General features: G+C 33.5%; 1 protein-coding gene across 1 annotated transcript; it reads left to right on the plus strand.

Annotated features, from left to right (window-relative positions):
* The first annotated feature begins 15,438 nt into the window (after positions 1–15,438).
* Positions 15,439–17,542, plus strand: LOC145112693 (cryptochrome-1-like). The gene is made up of 3 exons (XM_079048830.1): positions 15,439–15,460; positions 16,719–17,424; positions 17,479–17,542. The coding sequence occupies exons 1-3, from the start codon at positions 15,439–15,441 to the stop codon at positions 17,540–17,542; spliced, it is 792 nt and encodes a 263-aa protein (XP_078904956.1).
* The last annotated feature ends 2,488 nt before the right edge of the window (positions 17,543–20,030 follow it).

The following is a 20,030-nucleotide window of genomic DNA, read 5'->3' on the forward strand; positions in this document are numbered from 1 at the left end:
AAAATTTTTTAATTTCTATTTTCCACTTGTCATTTTATTGTATTTTTCATTTTATTAAATTAAAATTCCACATTTAATATGTAAGGTAATATGTAGGGCTGTAAACGAACTGAACGTTCGGCGAACCGTTCGTGAACTGTTCGGCGGGAAGTTCGTTTATGTTCGTTTATTTAATAAATGAACGAACATGAACACAAATTCTCGTTCGTTTAGTTAAACGAACGAACATGAACAATGGTCTCGTTCGTTTATTTACGTTCGTGAACGTTTGTTTATGTTGTTCGTTTACGTTCGTTTATGTTCGTTCGCTTAAGTTTTTTATGTTCATATATTTTCAGTTGTTTTTGTTATTACATTACTATATTATAGTTCGTTAATGTTCATATATGTTCAATTGTGTTTGTTTATCTTTGTTCGTTTATGTTCGTTCGTTTATGTTTGTTTAGCATGTTCACGACCATAAACGAACGAACATAAACAAGACAATTTGTTAAACGAACGAACATGAACAAGAAAACTCCGTTCGTTTATCCGTTCGTGTTCGTTCGATTGTGCGGCTAACTTAAACGAACAAAAAGTTAAATTAAATTAGTAACATTAGAATAAAAAGTTAAATAAAATTAATATAAATTATAAAGTGATATAATTTCACATATTTATTTAAATTAATGATTATAGTTTTATATAACTAAAAAAAACTTTTAATTAATAATTTATTTAAAATAATTGATTAATAATTTTGAGTTTTTATTATAAAAGTTTAATTAATTTTATAACTGTGGTTCCCACGGGTTATAAACTAGTGAGTTTAATATGAAAATGATTTTCAGATTTGGTTGAAAAGGGTTTGTATGTGTATATTTTCCTACGTTGTTATATCCTCCTCGAATAAAGTTTTATATATGACGTTTGTTGATATATTTTTTGCCTTGTTTACTTAATTTTTTTGTTTTGATTTTGTTCTTGTGCTTTTATATGTGTTGTATTTGTTTTTAGGATTTTTATGGTAAATATTTGTATTAAATAAACATGAATGAGTTCTTCTAACTATTGCCGTTGCATAATTACACGGGTGCTACATTGGATTCCCGATGCCATGTTGTTTCTTATTTCTTTAACGAAATTATGTTGCTTTTTATCAAGGTTGTAAAAATCGTTTGACGGTAGTTCGACGGTCGACTGGTGTTAAGGGATTAATCGGTCTTAGCGGGGATTAATCGAGGATTAATCGGAGACCATAGATTATTAATAAAATATTAAAATTAATTAAATATTAATATATCTTAAGAAAAACAAGTACTTCAAAATTAGAAAATAAGAAAAATTGTAATTTGGAAATACGAAAATATGAACATTTTGGTATAATATTTGAAATTTTGAAAATTTGAAAATTTTGGAGTAAAAAGAAGTTGGTTTTTTGAATTTTTTAAAAAAAAAATTAAGATTTTTTTGACCTTTTTTTGACTTTTTTTTGACTTTTTTTGACTTTTGTTGACTTTTGTTGACCGATTAATCCCGTCGAGGCCGATTAATCCCGCCGAACCCGATTAATCCTAAATTTCCGATTAATGCCCTAATCTTCGACGGTTGGAGAATACCAAGCGATTAATCCTGATTTCTGCAACCATGCTTTTTATTTTAGTTTTATTTAGACTTTCAACGGTCACTTTTGTATGTAAGTTCCTGAATAGATAGGAAGTTTAATGTTTATATTGATATTTGTTGTGTTTAATTATGTATCTTTTACTTTAGAGGCCAATGAGTTTGGAAGTTTAATATTTGTATAGGGGGTGTTTGAATAGGAAAAAAATAGGTTGCTTATTGCTTATTGCTTAATCCCACCGTAATAAGCAAATTTAAGTGTTTGGATAGGAGTCTTTAAAAATCAACTTATTGCGGTAGGAATAAGCCAAATAAGTTGATTTTAATAAGCAGGGGGGATGTTTATTGCTTATTGTGTATTGTTTATTGGTCATTTTACTCATATAAGCTGTTTTATTTGCCAAACACTTAAAATGTTTATTGTTTATTGCTTATTCCCACCGCAATAAACTAATCCAAACACATTTTAAAAAAATGTTTATTCCCACGGCAATAAGCAAATAAGCAATAACCTAATAAGCTAAAAACTATTTATCCAAACACCCCCTAAGATTTTGGTTGATTGTTATTCTTTTATCGAAGTTGTTATATAATGCAAGATTCTTAGTAAAAAAATTTAAATATAAATTTTGTGCAATATTTGTATTTATAGATTTTTTCAAATTTTTAAGAAAGTTTATTAGAATGTATAATACCAAAAATTTGCTAATAAACTATAATTATGATGGAGGTTATGTTATTACACAATTAATTTGTGTTCTTGGCAATTTTGAATAACAAATTAAATGCAACCATTTTGCTTTAACGAACTATACATATTAAATTTTGGTTCCCTAATGCACAGTACTTGAATGGGATTGGTGGGTTTTATTTTTTGTTTTTCTTTTTTTATTTGTTTGGTTTAATTTTAGTTTATTTTTCAACGTTCTTTCCACGTGGTACTATCAGTTTAACCACCGCTTCCCCCGACTCGATAAGCCAATTATATTGCGATTGGTGTCATCGGTTCATCTAAGAATGAGTGCTTCTTCCCACCGCTTGTCTTAACTTCTGCTTAAATCATAAATATGTGTTTAACACATCCAGTTTCCTTCCCAGTCTTCTCACCGCCTCTGCCGTTGTATTGGAAAAGCCGCGTGGATTTATATGATCTGGATTTCTTCTCGATGCTATCCACCGCCATTAGCTCCACCATCTTCTACTTTCCGCTTCTTCGTTTTATCGCTTCAATTCAATTTTTGATTTGGTGTTTGATTATTTGGTGTTTTGTGTGTCTTTCTCGCTTGCCCTATCCGATTAGCACACAGATCATCCTCCTTAACACAAATCTTCAGTCGTCGCCATCCACTGGCTATGGCCTAAGGTTTTCTATGAGAAAAAGGAGACAAAGCATCGAATCAGGTAAAACCAACTTCAATGATCCTTTTACAAAATCGGAATCCTCGAGTTCTTTTATCTTTCATTCAGTTGCCACAAAGGAGGCCGATAATGGCAATGGATTGAACTCTACTGCAAGAAATTCAGCTGTATCCAAGGATCCTTTTCCAAAATCGGAATCCTTAAGTTCTTTTAGCTTTCATTCAGTTAGTGCTTATGGGTATCATGGATCTGATGATGAAGGCGGGTGGGAATTCTCGGATGCCTACTCAGAGTCCAAGTTAGCGCAAAATGGGAAGGATAATAAGGTAATGATTACTGCTTCATATTAGTAATGAGATTGTAATCCCTTTTCTGGAATTTCACTTGATGTGTCTGCTTACAATTACACTCCGCCATAGGAAAGGAGTGCACCTTGACTGTTTGAATCCTCTCTTTGAGGAACTTTTTGAGAAGACTATATCTCTTCCAAGTCTACAAGACGGCTCACTGTTGTCCTAATGATCTATTTGGAGCACCAAACAATGGAGTTTTTGTTGAATATCATGTAACTGATAGTGGATTCAACTCCAGGCCAATCACAAACATTCATAATTGCTTTGGAGCTGACATAAAATCTAATTCCAAAGATACCACAAATGAGTTAAACTCAAATCCACTTGGTGGGAGTGTTGATAGTTTTGGGGAGTTTGAGGCTGCATTTATGGAACAACCATCAAAGAGAAGGTACACAATCACATGGTTTTTTTTAAGCTGATGAAAAGTGGCACAAATTCTTTGATTTTTGATTTCAAATCAGTTGTAAAGGTATCATGGTTTTTATTGTTTTTTTATTAGTTTCATCGACTTTGTCTATAGCTGTGATTGTCTTCATTTTTAGGGATTTAATGACTCAAATGAGAGAGAGAGAGAGATATGGAGAGAGAGAGAGAGAAATGATTCATTAATATATTATGTGATTAATATATTAACTGGGAATAGATAATTGATATGTTAATTTGTTATGTGATTAATAAATTAGCATGAGATCAATAGTTGAATAAGTCATTTGTTATTTTATATGGTTAATAAATTAATAAGAAATCAACTAAAATTAATTAATTATTCATCGGATTTATTCGGGATTAATTGGAATTAGTTAAAGGTGTATCTAACGCCCGTAGATCCGGGCTAGTCAATTTAGAGATAATAGGGGTCGAAAACGACTTTTTGACAAAAGATTATTTAGAATAAATAATCTTAACCAAGTTGTAGAATACGTCTCGGTTCCGTACATATGAAGAACGTTGAAATCCGAGTTATAACGAAGAAGTTATGGTCCATCGAAGTTTTATGGCAAAATCGGCACGACACCGGGAGACGTAAATAGTGAATTTACGATGGAGGACTTTTTAGCCTTAGAAATCTAAACAAGAGTTCTAGTATACGTTAAACCTAGAACATACGAAAAAAGAACGCCCGAATCTGACTTCGTATGAGGAAGTTATGAATTTTCTAAGATTTGGCTTAGCAATGCACAGCCCGAAACTCGAATTTTAGATCGAGCGGTTTTTGGCCTACGCGACCTAAATGAGAATTGAAGATCTCATTAATAGGAACTCAACGGTAAAAAGACAGACGAAAACAGAGTCTGTATGTAGAAGTTATGAATTTTACGCGGACATTTAACAATATAATCTCCTCGTACTGTTAAATTTAAGATTGGTCGAGAATTAGCCGACGGAGTCAAAATGAAAGTTGTAGATATTATATTTTCCTACGCGTGGATATAAAGAACGTCAAAAACGGAGGTCGTATGTGAAAGTTACGGATTTTAGAAGTCGGAAGTGTGTTGTGCGAAAATGGGTGATGTGGCACAATCTTGGTAATTGCTTTCTCCCCAAGTCTTGCCACTAGATGGTGACATGTGGCACCAAGTTCAGTCATTTTTCACCATATAAATAGAACCTCTCCCACCCTCATTTTCTTCAAACCTTTCCCATTCTTTCTTCTCTTTACTCTCTCTCTAGAACCTCTCTCTAGCCCCGACCCCCCCCCCCCCCCGAAAAGCCTAGGGAACCTCCCTAGCACGAGGCGGAAGCCCCGGAGTGCTCGACGGCTCCGAGAAGAAGAGCTTTTCGGCTCGGGAACGCTGCTCCAAGCAAAGCCCGGTTTTCTATAAAACCCGCTGTAAGTGAGCTACGCCTACGCTATTTTTAATATAGCTTTTATTTAATTATAGTAATGTTATTAGGAACTTATAATAAGTACTTAGGCTATTATTATGGGTTATATAAGTATTGTTTAATGCTTATATAATAGTAATAATAGCTAGACTATTAATTAGTCTCGGCGAATAATAGACTAAACTCTAGTGGTAATAATACTAGGTTTCGTCGAAGGAAATTATTTTTTTTAAGAAGCGAAGCGCTGTCTGAGTTCAGAATCACCACATTTTCAAGTGAGTGCATAGTTACTTTCATCTTACACATAGATATGAAGTATTTTATATAAATTATGTCCTATGTGTGCATATTATCTGTATACTTGCTATCTATGTTGGATGAACGATTTTATACATGTTTTAAATGATTTAAACTGTATATGTATTTTATATCTACAAAATGTGTTGAGTAAAACATGGGTAGATGTAATAGTTGTTGTGTGATAAAATGAAATAATGAGAGACCTCAATGTTTAAGATGACCTAGCCATCTAGCGGAGTATAGGTGACGACCACAGACTATTCTAGACAGTCCTGTGGTACACTAGCAGGCTCGTAACTTGTAGGTGTTTTTTTTGAACTACGTATTCACTAGGTATTTTTGAACTAAGTGTTCACCATATGTTTTGAACTAAGTGTTCACCATACGTTTTGAACTACGTGTTCACCATATGTTTTGAACTAAGTGTTCACCATACGTTTTGAACTACGTGTTCACCATATGTTTTGAACTACGTGTTCACCAGATGTTTTGAACTGCGTGTCTACCAGATGTAACATGTTGTATAAACCCTGGCGACTATGTGACTTAGTGCATGTTGAGTAAACCATGGCAACGATGGATTTCGTGCCGATTCCTTAGGATGATCCTTAGGAATGAATGAACGAGGAATAGCTGAATCTTAGGGTAGATCCTTAAGAATAAAGAAGATAATGGGGATGGGTAATTGGGTTGATTGATTGTTTGATGATTAAACATAATGATTTTATTATTGTGGGTTGAAAAACCTATGTACTCACCAGGTTTCCCAACCTGACCCACTCAAGCTTATTTGTATCACAGGTGTCGATATGAAGCTACTTTACACTGAGAGATTTAAAAGAGATATAGATCACTAGTGTAAATGAATGTAAGTTCTGTTTATGCTTATGTTTCTGTATTGACGATGACATCCCAAGGTTTTGAAAATGAATAAAAATACATTTCTTCGGAAATGCTTTGATAATGTATTTATCATGTTTTTCTGGGAACAAATTCCGCAACATTTTTATTAAAAGAGGTACTTTGATTTTTATAAAGCATAAACAAAATCGGTCTTTTCTGGCCGTGAAAATGGGGATGTCACAGTTGGTATCAGAGCATTATTTTAAGCGAACTAGGAATAAGGATTTATTTCTAGACTTAAACTTAGAATGCTAAGCGATGATCGTGAGGAGTGTGTCTAATAGATTTTAGGAAGTACACCTGAATAGACACGGACACTAGCTCATTTAGGGAAGATGTCTAAATTGCTTTTATGTGCTTAATAATTTGTGATGCTTTATGCTATCGTTTGATCGGATCTATGGTCTGTTGCCGACCGGATCTGGAAATTTTATGTGTTCAGATTTCTAAACGTTTAATTACGATATTAGAACTGACATATAATTTTTGTTGAAGTAATAAGGAGGAATACGCGTATAAACCTTCCTCTATCTATATTCTCGTCTCGATACACCAAACGACTGCTTTGGTGTGTAAAACATCATGGTGAAGACTCGTAGTGAATTGAGTAAATGGAGGAAATAAGAAGGCTTATGATACTGAGTGGTACCTATCAGAAGATATCGTAAGAGTGATATCTTGCCTTTAGAACGCGTCTAAGAAATAATACGTCTAGTACGGGAGAAGTACACTTTCGATTAGCAGAAAAAAAGATTTTTTGTATAATCCATGAAGTTATCCCATCGTCTGACATTTCCATCACCAACCGAGTTGAAGCAGAATTGATGATTGAAGATACACATGGAAGAAGTCCTAGTAGAGTCTATGGGAAATTTTATGATTGTTTGGACACATTTTTATGTGTTAAAATTGTTTTTGTGATAGTAACTTGGAAAGCTGCGAGACAATACTTGGGACGAGTATGAGTAGGTGTGAATGGTAGTAGAGGCCTATACTACCGGAAGCACATGACTCGCACTTGGATTAGGGAAAGTCACAAGGTTACCAAGGAGCTAGTAATCGATTTCATTTTATTGAAGTATGTCGTTACCATCGTTTCGGTAATGACTAAGAAGATGATTGTTATTCCGACCCTAGTAGTCATATCAAATTGAGTCCAACTACGCTGAGTATGTTATGTGGTTCAGAGAATAAAGTTCGATGTAGCGTTCGACTTAAAACGGAAGATTGAAATAAAAAATGACCAGTAGAGGCATCACGAGAAGTTGCTTATAGCTAGAAATGCTACCTTTTAAGATGAGATTAGAACATGAAGGAAAGTATAGTCTGTTCTGGAAAACTCTAAGAGACCTGAGTCTAAGCATTGCAGCTAGGGCTGTAAACGAACTGAACGTTCGGCGAACTGTTCGTGAACTGTTCGGCGGGAAGCTCGTATATGTTCGTTTATTTAATAAATGAACGAACATGAACACAAATTCTCGTTCGTTTAGTTAAACGAACGAACATGAACAATGGTTTCGTTCGTTCATTTATGTTCGCGAACGTTCGTTTATGTTCTTCATTTATGTTAGTTCGTTTAAGTTTTTTTATGTTCATATATTTTCAATTGTTTTATTATGACATTACGATATTATAGTTCGTTTATATTCATATATGTTCAATTGTGTTTGTTTATCTTTGTTCGTTTATGTTCGTTTAGCATGTTCACGAACATAAAAGAACGAACATGAACAAGACAATTTGTTAAATGAACGAACATGAACAAGAAAATTCCGTTCGTTTAGCCGTTCGTGTTCGTTCGTTTGTTCGGCTAACTTAAACGAATGGACATGAACAAGCCTTTGTTCGTGTTCGTTCGGTTCGTTTACATCCCTAATTGCAGCATACGATAAAAGGTCATTGGAATATGACACATCGTTCCATTTTAGTAATAAAATAACTTATCTTAGGTTTGTTAAGAAGAAGAAGCAGTCTCCAGTAAGGATTGAGATTGTGACTTGAAGGTTATAATTTGGAGTCTAACGTGAAATAGGGAGCAAGTGCAAAATCGAGCACCGCCTGCAATCAGGAAGTCTTAGAGTTAGATATTCGTTCGAAGAAACATCAAAGTTACAGTTATTACTTAGGATGAAGAGATAATGTATGGAGTCATCATGTGAGCCCTATTTCGTTGATGATTCCGGGACGTAATCATCCTAAGGGGGAGATAATTGTAACGCCCGTAGATCCAGGCTAGTCAATTTAGAGATAATAGGGGTCGAAAACGACTTTTTGACAAAATATTATTTAGAATAAATAATGTTAACCAAGTTTTAGAATATGTCTCAAGGGTTCCGTACATATGAAGAACGTTGAAATCAGAGTTATAACGAAGAAGTTATGGTCCGTCGAAGTTTTATGGCAAAACCGGCACGACACCGGGAGAGGTAAATAGTGAATTTACAATGGAGGACTTTTTAGCCTTAGAAATCTAAAAAAAAGTTGTAGTATACGTTAAACCGAGAACATACGAAAAAAGAACGCCCAAATCTGACATCGTATGAGGAAGTTATGAATTTTCTAAGATTTGGCTTAGCAGTGCACAACCCGAAACTCGAATTTTAGATCGAGCGGTTTTTGGCCTACGCGACCTAAATGAGAATTGAAGATCTCATTAATAGGAACTCAACGGTAAAAAGACAGACGAAAACAGAGTCCGTATGTAGAAGTTATGAATTTTACGCGGACATTTAACAGTATAATCTCCTCGTACTGTTAAATTTAAGATCGGTCGAGAATTAGCCGACGGAGTCAAAATGAAAGTTATAGATCATATATTTACGAACGCATGGATATAAAGAACGTCAAAAACGGAGGTCGTATGTGAAAGTTACGGATTTTAGAAGTCGGAAGTGTGCTGTGCGAAAATGGGTGATGTGACACAATCTTGGCCATTGCTTTCTCCACAAGTCTTGCCCCTAGATGGTGACATGTGGCACCAAGTTCAGCCATTTTTCACCCTATAAATAGAACCTCTCCCACCCTCATTTTCTTCAAACCTTTCCCATTCTTTCTTCTCTTTACTCTCTCTCTAGAACCTCTCTCTAGCCCCGACCCCCCCCCCCCGAAAAGCCTAGGGAACCTCCCTAGCACGAGGCGGAAGCCCCGGAGTGCTCGATGGCTCCGAGAAGAAGAGCTTTTCGGCTCGGGAACGCTGCTCCAAGCAAAGCCCGGTTTTCTATAAAACCCGCTGTAAGTGAGCTACGCCTACGCTATTTTTAATATAGCTTTTATTTAATTATAGTAACGTTATTAGGAACTTATAATAAGTACTTGGGCTATTATTATGGGTTATATAAGTATTGTTTAACGCTTATATAATAGTAATAATAGCTAGACTATTAATTAGTCTCGGCGAATAATAGACTAAACTCTAGTGGTAATAATACTAGGTTTCGTCGAAGGAAATTATTTTTTTTAAGAAGCGAAGCGCTGTCTGAGTTCGGAATCACCACATTTTCAAGTGAGTGCATAGTTACTTTCATCTTACACATAGATATGAAGTATTTTATATAAATTACGTCCTATGTGTGCATATTATCTGTATACTTGCTATCTATGTTGGATGAACGATTTTATACATGTTTTAAATGATTTAAACTGTATATGTATTTTATATCTACAAAATGTGTTGAGTAAAACATGGGTAGATGTAATAGTTGTTGTGTGATAAAATGAAATAATGAGAGACCTCAATGTTTAAGATGACCTAGCCATCTAGCGGAGTATAGGTGACGACCACGGACTATTCTAGACAGTCCAGTGGAACACTAGCAGGCTCGTAACTTGTAGGTGTTTTTTTGAACTACGTATTCACTAGGTATTTTTGAACTAAGTGTTCACCATATGTTTTGAACTGAGTGTTTACCATACGTTTTGAACTACGTGTCCACCATATGTTTTGAACTACGTGTTCACCATATGTTTTGAACTACGTGTTCACCAGATGTTTTGAACTGCGTGTCTACCAGATGTACCATGTTGTATAAACCCTGGCGACTATACGACTTAGTGTCTGTTGTATAAACGCTGGCGACTATGAGACTTAGTGCCTAAACCTTGGCGACTATGTGACTTAGTGCATGTTGAGTAAACCATGGCAACGATGGATTTCGTGCCGATTCCTTAGGATGATCCTTAGGAATGAATGAACGAGGAATAGCTGAATCTTAGGGTAGATCCTTAAGAATAAAGAAGATAATGGGGATGGGTAATTGGGTTGATTTATTGTTTGATGATTAAACATAATGATTATATTATTGTGGGTTGAAAACCCTATGTACTCACCAGGTTTCCCAACCTGACCCACTCAAGCTTTTTGTATCACAGGTGTCGATATGAAGCTACTTTACACTGAGAGATTTAAAAGAGATGTAGATCACTAGTGTAAATGAATGTAAGTTCTGTTTATGCTTATGTTTCTGTATTGACGATGACATCCCAAGGTTTTGAAAATGAATAAAAATACATTTCTTCGGAAATGCTTTGATAATGTATTTATCATGTTTTTCTGGGAACAAATTCCGCAACATTTTTATTAAAAGAGGTACTTTGATTTTTATAAAGCATAAACAAAATCGGTCTTTTCTGGCCGTGAAAATGGGGATGTCACAGTTGGTATCAGAGCATTAGTTGGATTCCTTTATCTTTTACCTAAAGTAAAAGTTTATATTTTATAAACTTGGAGTTTATAAAAAATAAAGAATCTTACCTTTTAAAATGCATGGGCCGAAACATGATGATGGTGTGGGAGGTTGTTTCTCAACCTTTCCACATTTTGTCTCCTATGCTTCTAAATGTTATCATTACTTTAGATTATTTTAATGGTTAGGTCTTACTTTGCATGAATTATATAAGAGAAGCATGAGGCTTGCATTTTTGCAATTGTGAAACACTTCTTCTTCCTCTCTTTTCTCTATAGAACCGTGTGTTCTCCTCCTCTTCCTCTCTCTCTCTCTCTCTCTCTCTCTCTCTCTTTTGAAGTTAGTTTGGTGATTAGAAGCCCTATTGAGTTGTCTTCTTTAGTGCTTATTTGAGTTAAGCACCTAAAGGTTTAAGACACTCAAGAATACAAGTAGGAACTAGCATTCCAAGTGTCTTACTCTTGATGGTGGATACTGATCATATACTTTGATCTTTTGTTATCTTCATCAACACCCCAAAACCAAGTGGGTTCAAAGGCTTCAAAGGTTATCTCTAAAACATCCTAAGGTTGGTTTTATTTCATTCTAACCTCTATAAATGGATCCATGATGGTTCGGTTTTGTTATAAACTAAAAATAAACTTGTTATTTTTAAAGTCTTCCGTTGCCGGTTTTTGTTAAAAACAAGCTTTTATTTCGTATCAAAACTCAACAGTGGTATCAGAGACATCTTTTATATATTAGAGTGATTTTTAATCTTTGGTTTTTGGAAAACAAACATGGATTTCTTTTGGTTAAGAAAAATCCATATTTGTTTTCTTTGGCAACTTCTTGGTTAGAATTGTTTATTTTTATATATAACCATTTTTCATGCATTTTGGTTATATAAAAGTTGTCTTGGAAAAAACAAAGAGTTGTTTGTTATAATATTTGATATGTTGTTGTGTATAAACAAACCATTTGGACCTTTGTGTTGTGTTTTTATTTATTTATTCATACGATGTAATAGATAAATAGGTAATTTTTCATTTGTTGATTTGATATAATAAATTAGTTAGACTAGTTGTATTTATTTTAAATGTAACAAGATGAAGAAATGATCACCTTGAAGACCTTTTGAAGTGTTCCTTAAGTACTTTAGAAAAGACTCAATAATTTTTGTAATGGCTTACAAAAATTATTACTAGACTTGACTTGGTTTATACACATTATAATGCATGCTTGTGATGTATATTTTATGTTAAATGCATGTTATGTTTTATGTATAAAAATGGTTTTTACATGTGTAATAACATTTTTCCATAAGATAATATCACTCGGAGTTTGAGTAAAAAATATTTAAAAGATAACATAAGATGTTTATAAATGTATATTTATAAAAACGTTTTACCGGTTACCGGTTAAAACTTAATTTTGTTGAAAATAGTTTTATTGTAAAAGTTATAAATACCCAACTTTAAAATATTTGAAATGGTTTAAAAGATGTTTAAACATTATATAAACTCCATGTCTTTATAATAAATAAGGAGTTTTTATTATAAAGACTAAAATCGGTTTATAGCGTTATAACGACAAATAATAAAACTAGCGATTATTTTTTGCGTCAAAACTTAATATATGATATTGGTGTTTTAAACATAGCGCAACATGTTGATATTATGTTTTATGCATGCTAAATGAGATTTAAAACATAAGTATCATCATCTAAGTTTTGGTTTATCAAAATATGACTTTTATCATAAGATGCTTAAAGTTGAGTTTATAAAATAAAATGAGTTTATTCTATAAATTCATTGAATCATAAGTTTTTGATTGTTAAAAGGAGATTTAAAATAGTGATTTTATAACTCATCCAAAACTCCAAGTCTTAAGCATAAAATAAAGTTTATTAAGACTGTTATCGGTTCTTAAAACCGACCTACGACTAAATTTAAAATATCGGATTTTAGTTTATAATTGATGGCGGTTAATGGAAAATAAAATAAAGTTTTATTTGGCACCTTAACAATCTCATAACAAGTAATATGAATTTTTACAAAAGGGTACATGAATTGTTGGATGCATGCAATATTCATGAAACCATGTTTTTATAAACTATAATTGTAAAACATATATAAACCCTTATTTACAAAACTTCAAATCTAAGCAATCCATTTAAAATTCACTTGGGTTTTTTGTGCAGTTCATATGGATTTTAAGGTCACTTTATTCATTTGAATTGTCAAAAATAGTCTAGGTGTTTTTGTATTTGCTTATGGGATAAATGTCACCTAACCATTTGTGAAATAGAACTCACATGTTTTTTAAATTGATGATTTGATCGATATATTATGTGATAAAGGTCGCCTAAGCATAAGAGTTTTGGGGCATAGATGGGATAAACAACTCAAAATAAACAATAGTTGTTTAGGATCCCATAATATAGGAGTTACATATTGTATGCAATTGGTAATCGCTACCTATCGAGTTTGATTAAGTTTATGGGATAAAGGTCGCCTAACCATTTACTTGTTTCGTTAATTGGATCATAGACTTTAATAAATTAATGTTTTAAGAAACAATATAAGGTATTAATTTTTAAAGACTAAATATTGAAAATACTAAATGAAACTTTGTTAAATTCTGTTGATAACTGTTAATAATTTTATGCCCTACAAAACCTATCTCTTGTTGAGTTTCAAGAGACAGTAAGATTTGATAGTTATAATGAAAGATCTCATACCTGAATAACCTCTGCAACCAGTTAGTCTAATCATGATACTTTGATGGAAGTATTATTATGATGATGATGATGTATCTCACATCAATACTGAAAAAATTAACCTTGACTTGCAGAAAGTCTTAGATAATTATGAAACATATTAGATGTCTCATCAAGTAAAGCAGATATTCAATCAGAGCACTAGAAATAGCTTCAAGTCTGTTCAAGCATTGAATAAAAGGAATTCTAAGAGATTATGCACTCATATAGACTTATAGTTCAGTTAAGGGAAATACAGCATAAACCCATAAAATAAGAAAGGACCAAATGATTAGTGTTGTTTCTATTATGGAAGAAACTGGACACTAAAGGAGGAATTTCTCCTCTCATCTCATCGAGCTGAAGAAGACTGACTTGGACAAGACTTCAAATATTTATATGATAGAACTACTCATTTTTCCATCATTTACTTGAGTATGTTATACTTAAAGTGACACTAATAACTGATATTATGTGCTGATGATAGGAAGAAATAATCAACTCATTACAAACGAACGATATTTCGTGTTAAAGATATAACAAGTGTTGCTATAGTCTTTATTTAAACAATAAATGTATTGTACCTATCCTTATAGGGACATGTAACAGTTGTAATTTATGAATAAATCTAGATTTACTTATTGTTTAATGGATGTTCACATTCATGTTCTTAAACAATGTACTCTGTGTTAAGGAATATTTTCTCATAATGATATTTATGAAGTAAATCTATAATCTTTCATTAAATTAATGGTTCTGATCATAACACCTATATAATCAAATGATGTTTGATTGGAACTAATCTATGTCATAATCATCATGACAATATAAATAATAAATGCATATACCAACTTCAAAAGGATGGAATTTTTAAAGGAAAATAAGCTTGATTCATTTGATATATGTGAATCCTATTTATATGGGAAGATGTTCACAAGTGTCTTTGTCTATTAGTAGTTAAAGAACAAAAGGCTTGACAAAGAGGTATACATAAGTGATGCATGTAATCTTTTTCAATCCATGAATAGATTTGGTGATAGATGTTTATTCAATTTCACGAACGACTTTTATTCGTCGTTGATGAAACCTTTTGATTTGATCAAATTTTGTAAACCAAGTCTTCTTGGAACATCTTAGGAGTTGTGGAATTGATTCACAACTCATTCTGAAAAAGACACTCACTTGTCATTACTATGTTTCTTGTGGCACAGGATCACCTGGAACATCTTAGGAGTTATGGAATTGATTTAAAAGGCTTGAAATGAGTTTTGTAAACCAAGTCTTCTTGGAACATCTTAGGAGTTGTGGAATTGATTCACAACTCATTCCGACAAAGACACTCACTTGTCATTACTATGTTTCTTGTGGCACAGGATCACCTGGTCACGTGAATCTATCTTTTGATATTCGAGGTAGCCTTCGTATTCTCTAGTGGGATAGGGTCACCTAGCCACTAGCTGAATGTCGATAGTACAAGTTTTTGAAGAGGATAAACATAGACCTTGCGGTCTATTGTATGATGTTTTAAAAGAACTATTTACTTTATAAAATTTTTGGAATTATGCTCACTGCAACAAATATATATATATATATATATATATATATATATATATATATATATTTCCAGCCAAACAAGTGGATTAGAAGCTTATATTAGGCTAAGGATAAAATGGTTTATCCTTATCTAAAAGGTATATATTTATAGAGCTTATGTTAGACAATAAGGTTAACGACTCTAGCATCTACTAACTGCATTCATGTAGATTATCCTAAATGATTGTTTAGGATGAAGTTTCTACTAGTCCCACTAATTGTCATTCCATAATACAAGTGATTAGAAAGTTCTTCATCTAAGTGGGAGCAATTTGGAGATTCAAGAGCTAAAGATCCGTATGCTAAATGCATCATACTTTGGAACTAGCAAGTTTTCAACTGTTGTTGAATCTACTCAATGGTTGATCAGAAAATAATAAAACACATAGAGATGCATTCATGTATGATTATCAAGTATGAGCTTGATTAATCTCCCTCGATATAGTTTGACTATAAAAAGTAAGTGAGTTTTCAATGAAGAAAACATACATGATTGAAAATCTTCTCAGATTTAAACTAACATCTCAAAGTAAGAATCTTCTTTCTTATAATAAAATTACATAGTGTGATTTGATTATAAATCAAGATGACTCTTGTGTTTTTCTACAAAGCTAGTGGCAGCGCAGTAACATCCCTAATGTTATATGTAGTCGACATATTAGTTCATGGAATAAGGATCTATATAGATAGATCATGGAACCTTAAAGGATTAAGTAAATTTGCATTAATTGTCAAGGATGTTAAAGAGCTTAAGATAAAGGACTGAGAGAGTTATCTTGTCAAACACCATATTACATGACTTTGAGTAAAATCCTACTACAAATATTTTTGAACTAGATAACATGATTGTATTCCATATGTTGCAGCAGTTGGAGAAATCATATATGTCATGATTATGCATAAAGGCTAAATAAGTCACTACTAGAAAAACAGCCTTTTACGACGCGCGAACAATGACACGCGCTGTTTTATGATATGCAATAGTGTGTGCCCTAAAAATAATGTCAGCTCTCCAAAATTTAGAAGAATTTAGGGCATTCATTTTGCGCGTCCTAAAATTAGTGTCACATTGAAAAAAAACACGGAGGGCACATAACATAAAATGCTCGTCCTCTAAGTATGTCGCTTTATATTTTTTTAATGAAACGCAGGGTCACTTCTTTTTGGGGAAAAGAAATTCCGAAAAGTTTGAAAGGTCCGCCGTGTTATTACCTTCTTTCCACCGTTCTTCTCCCTCTTACTCAAATACCCCAAAAAACCTTAATATACTCATCGCTCCTCTTTTCTCCCACAGCAAACTCGCACCATCACCAAATCTCTTCGCCATCAAGAATTCCTGACTTTTTCTGATTCCAGGAACCAACATCCTCCGCTTCATAAAACCGAAATACGTCCTTCAAGCCGCCGGAATCGAGCTCGGATCCAACTACCCTCTCCCGATTGTGAAAATAGATGAGGCAAAAGCGCAATTACAAGAAGCGCTTACTCAAATGTGGCATCACAAAGCGTCTTCTCGAGCGATTCTAGAAAACGGGATAGAAGAAGGGCTTGGAGACTCGTCGGAAACTGCTCCGATTGCTTTCCCTCAAGATATGGAGATGGAGATAGACGAGAATACGTTGAGGAAAAACCCTACGACCACCACGATCCGTCATTATGAAGACCAAATGGTTCCGAGTATGACGACGTCGTTGTTTAGCGGAGGGAAAGAGGAATCGTCTTCAGAAATTGGAAATTTTAGGGAAGATAGCAGGACGGAAGTTCCGATTAATCAAGGCGGAGATGGAGATGGAGATGGAGATGGTCAAACGGTGAGAACGGGTAATATGCAGCCACCGATTGATATCACGAGGGCATTGAGAATTTCGGATGATTTGCCGGTGAATTCTTCCAACAGTTCGAGTTCAAGTTTGAGGGAAAGAGATGGGGGTGTTGTGCCTGTATGGTCGCCTTCCACTTCTAGTTTCTCGGAGACGTTTGTTGGTGAAGATACGTCTTATTTGCAGAGGCGTACGCAATATCATCAATTAATAAACTACTGGAGGTGGCTTTCGAAAACAGGGTAAATGTTATGACCTGGAGGCGATATTATATATTTATGTGTATTTTTTTGCAGGTTCAACCAGATGGTAAACCACCTGTTTGCAAACTCATGGACTATAACTGGGAAATGTACTTAAGATGAATGAACTATTAGTAAGTTTATATTTTCAAACAAACTTTCTGCATTATAGTTCTACAAAACCTTTGTGTTTTGACCTTTATACCCTAGTGGCTATCATATGTCTGCAGTCACTAATATCCACAAGATGTAAGTCTTGTTAAGTTTCAATTGGAACATCATAATTCACATTACAATTTCAATAAAATAGTTTATGGATTAGGGCTTTTGATATGATGAATTAAATCTTGTGTTCAGGGGAAAGTAATTGCAGGAAGAAGTGTTGTGGATGAGTCTATGCTTACAGGAGAGTCTCTTCCTGTTTTTAAGGAAGAAGGGATTTTTGTCTCAGCTGGAACAATAAATTGGGTAATATTCTTTGAGCATTTGGAGAAAAATTTGATCTTTGATCATTTTATATATATAAAAAAAATTGGAATTATAAAATATTTTGTTTGATGATTATCTTTCAGGATGGCCCACTGAAAATTGAAGCTTCTTCCACTGGCTCCAACTCAACAATAACAAAGATTGTCAAAATGGTATTAAAGATTAAAATTAAATGCAAGAAATAGCAATTTTACTTTCATTTATTTGTTTATTATATCTTTAAAGCACCATTTTTGTACATTGTTTTAGGTAGAGGATGCACAAGGGCGTGAAGCACCTATACAGAGGCTTGCAGATTCAATTGCATGTTAAGGTAATTTAAATAGCAACTTTGAGCATTTCGCTGCTTTAACTTAAACAAGATAGAACTAGCATTAATAAGAAGATGTTCCTGATGAATTTGCATCACTCATACTTAAAAATAAAATCCACCATTTTTGCTTGTGATTTTTTACGTGTCAACAGTAAATGTAAGTACTAAGTATAGTTATTCTCATTTTTACATATTGGGATTTGTTGGTTTATGTGAATCTAATGGTTGCATTATTCAAATTTATAGGTCTTGTTGATGTGCATAATGTCAAGCAAAGTAGCTCGGATGTTGTGAAGGTGGGCAACAAGTTCTTGTAGTTCAACTATTATTAGTTGATGACTTATCTCTATCACATTTGATGTATTACATTTGTCTACTATTCGAATGATTATTTGTATGACATTAACTTTTGTGCAATGGATTGTATTTTTTGTATATGGTATTTTATTTTCTATTATGAGACATGAAATGCAAATTTAATTTGAAAATTTGTAAATCCATAAATAATTTTTTTTTAAAAAAAATTTAAAATTACGATACGCAAAAATGTGTGTCATCTTCATTTATGACATGGCCTTTCTTCACAGCGGCTTTAATGATACGCATTGCTTGTCATAAACTCGCGTCGTAAATGCGCGTCGTCTATAGACGACGCGCAAAAGCGTGTCGTCTCTTGTTATGACAGGGCCTTCCTTGACGCGCATTTGCGCGTCGTCTGAGCGTTTTACGACATGCATTGCGCGTCGTAAAAGACTGTTTTCTAGTAGTGGATCGTATGCTTAGAGCATGTCGAATGATACCAGTATAATCCGAGAACAAGTCATTGTGTGACTTATAGGAATATTCTAAAGTACTTGCGAGAACTAGAGAAATATTCCTAGTCTACGGAGTATTTGAAAGAAAGCTATGTTTAAAGTTGTTACACATGTGCTAAATTTTCAAATAGATTGAGATGACTCTCAGTTACAATCAGGCATTTCCTCATTATGAATGAAGAGATAGTTACATGGATAGTGGTTCCATGTAGATTTGAATTATAGTTACACATCAGAGTTATAGTACCTCGTGGTTTGGAGAACCACATACAAAGATTCTTAATGTATACTTCATTATGACTATGAGTAATCCCATTATGTAAGTATTAGTATCTGAGTCATATTCAAGCATGTAATTCATTCTCAATAGTTTTTCTTTATATATAAGTTATATATAAAACTGAAAATGATTGTATTCACAAAGTTTATACAAATCAAGTTTGTCAAATCTACTTAACAAATCTGCTTCGTTAGCTAAAGCATGAAAGTCGAGCTGGTGCTATAGGGCATTGTTGATACAAGTAGATGTATTTGATTGAAATTTAGTATTTGGATATTGGAACAATACAAGCAACATATATTGTAATGAATGATATATTGGATATGAGTCTTTCATTAAATAATTGTTGTGTTCTATATTAGCATGTTTAAATCTTTGAATAAGTAGGTTATTCTAAATGTCCATAGTCATTCATAGTTGTGGGAGCATCTATGAAGTAAGACTAATATGAGTGGATTGGTGGATTCTCATGGAGATGATAATGGCAAAGAGCTGCTACCAACTTCATAGGTACTTGATTGGGAGAATAAGTATTGGGCTTGACCCACATCAAAACCACTTTATAGATCGTAGTCAAGAGTGATGTTTTGAATAAGGTTGTATCTTTTTAATATTAGACCTGAGATACATATTTGGGACTTGAAATGTACGGATTGTTGTGCTTAGACATGGTTTAACGTTGTTTCGTAAAAAGCATTCATAAGGGCCA

This window comes from Lactuca virosa, chromosome 5 (genome assembly GCF_052849685.1).
Source record: "Lactuca virosa cultivar CGN04683 chromosome 5, Lactuca_virosa_CGN04683_v6, whole genome shotgun sequence".
Taxonomy (NCBI): Eukaryota; Viridiplantae; Streptophyta; class Magnoliopsida; order Asterales; family Asteraceae; genus Lactuca; species Lactuca virosa.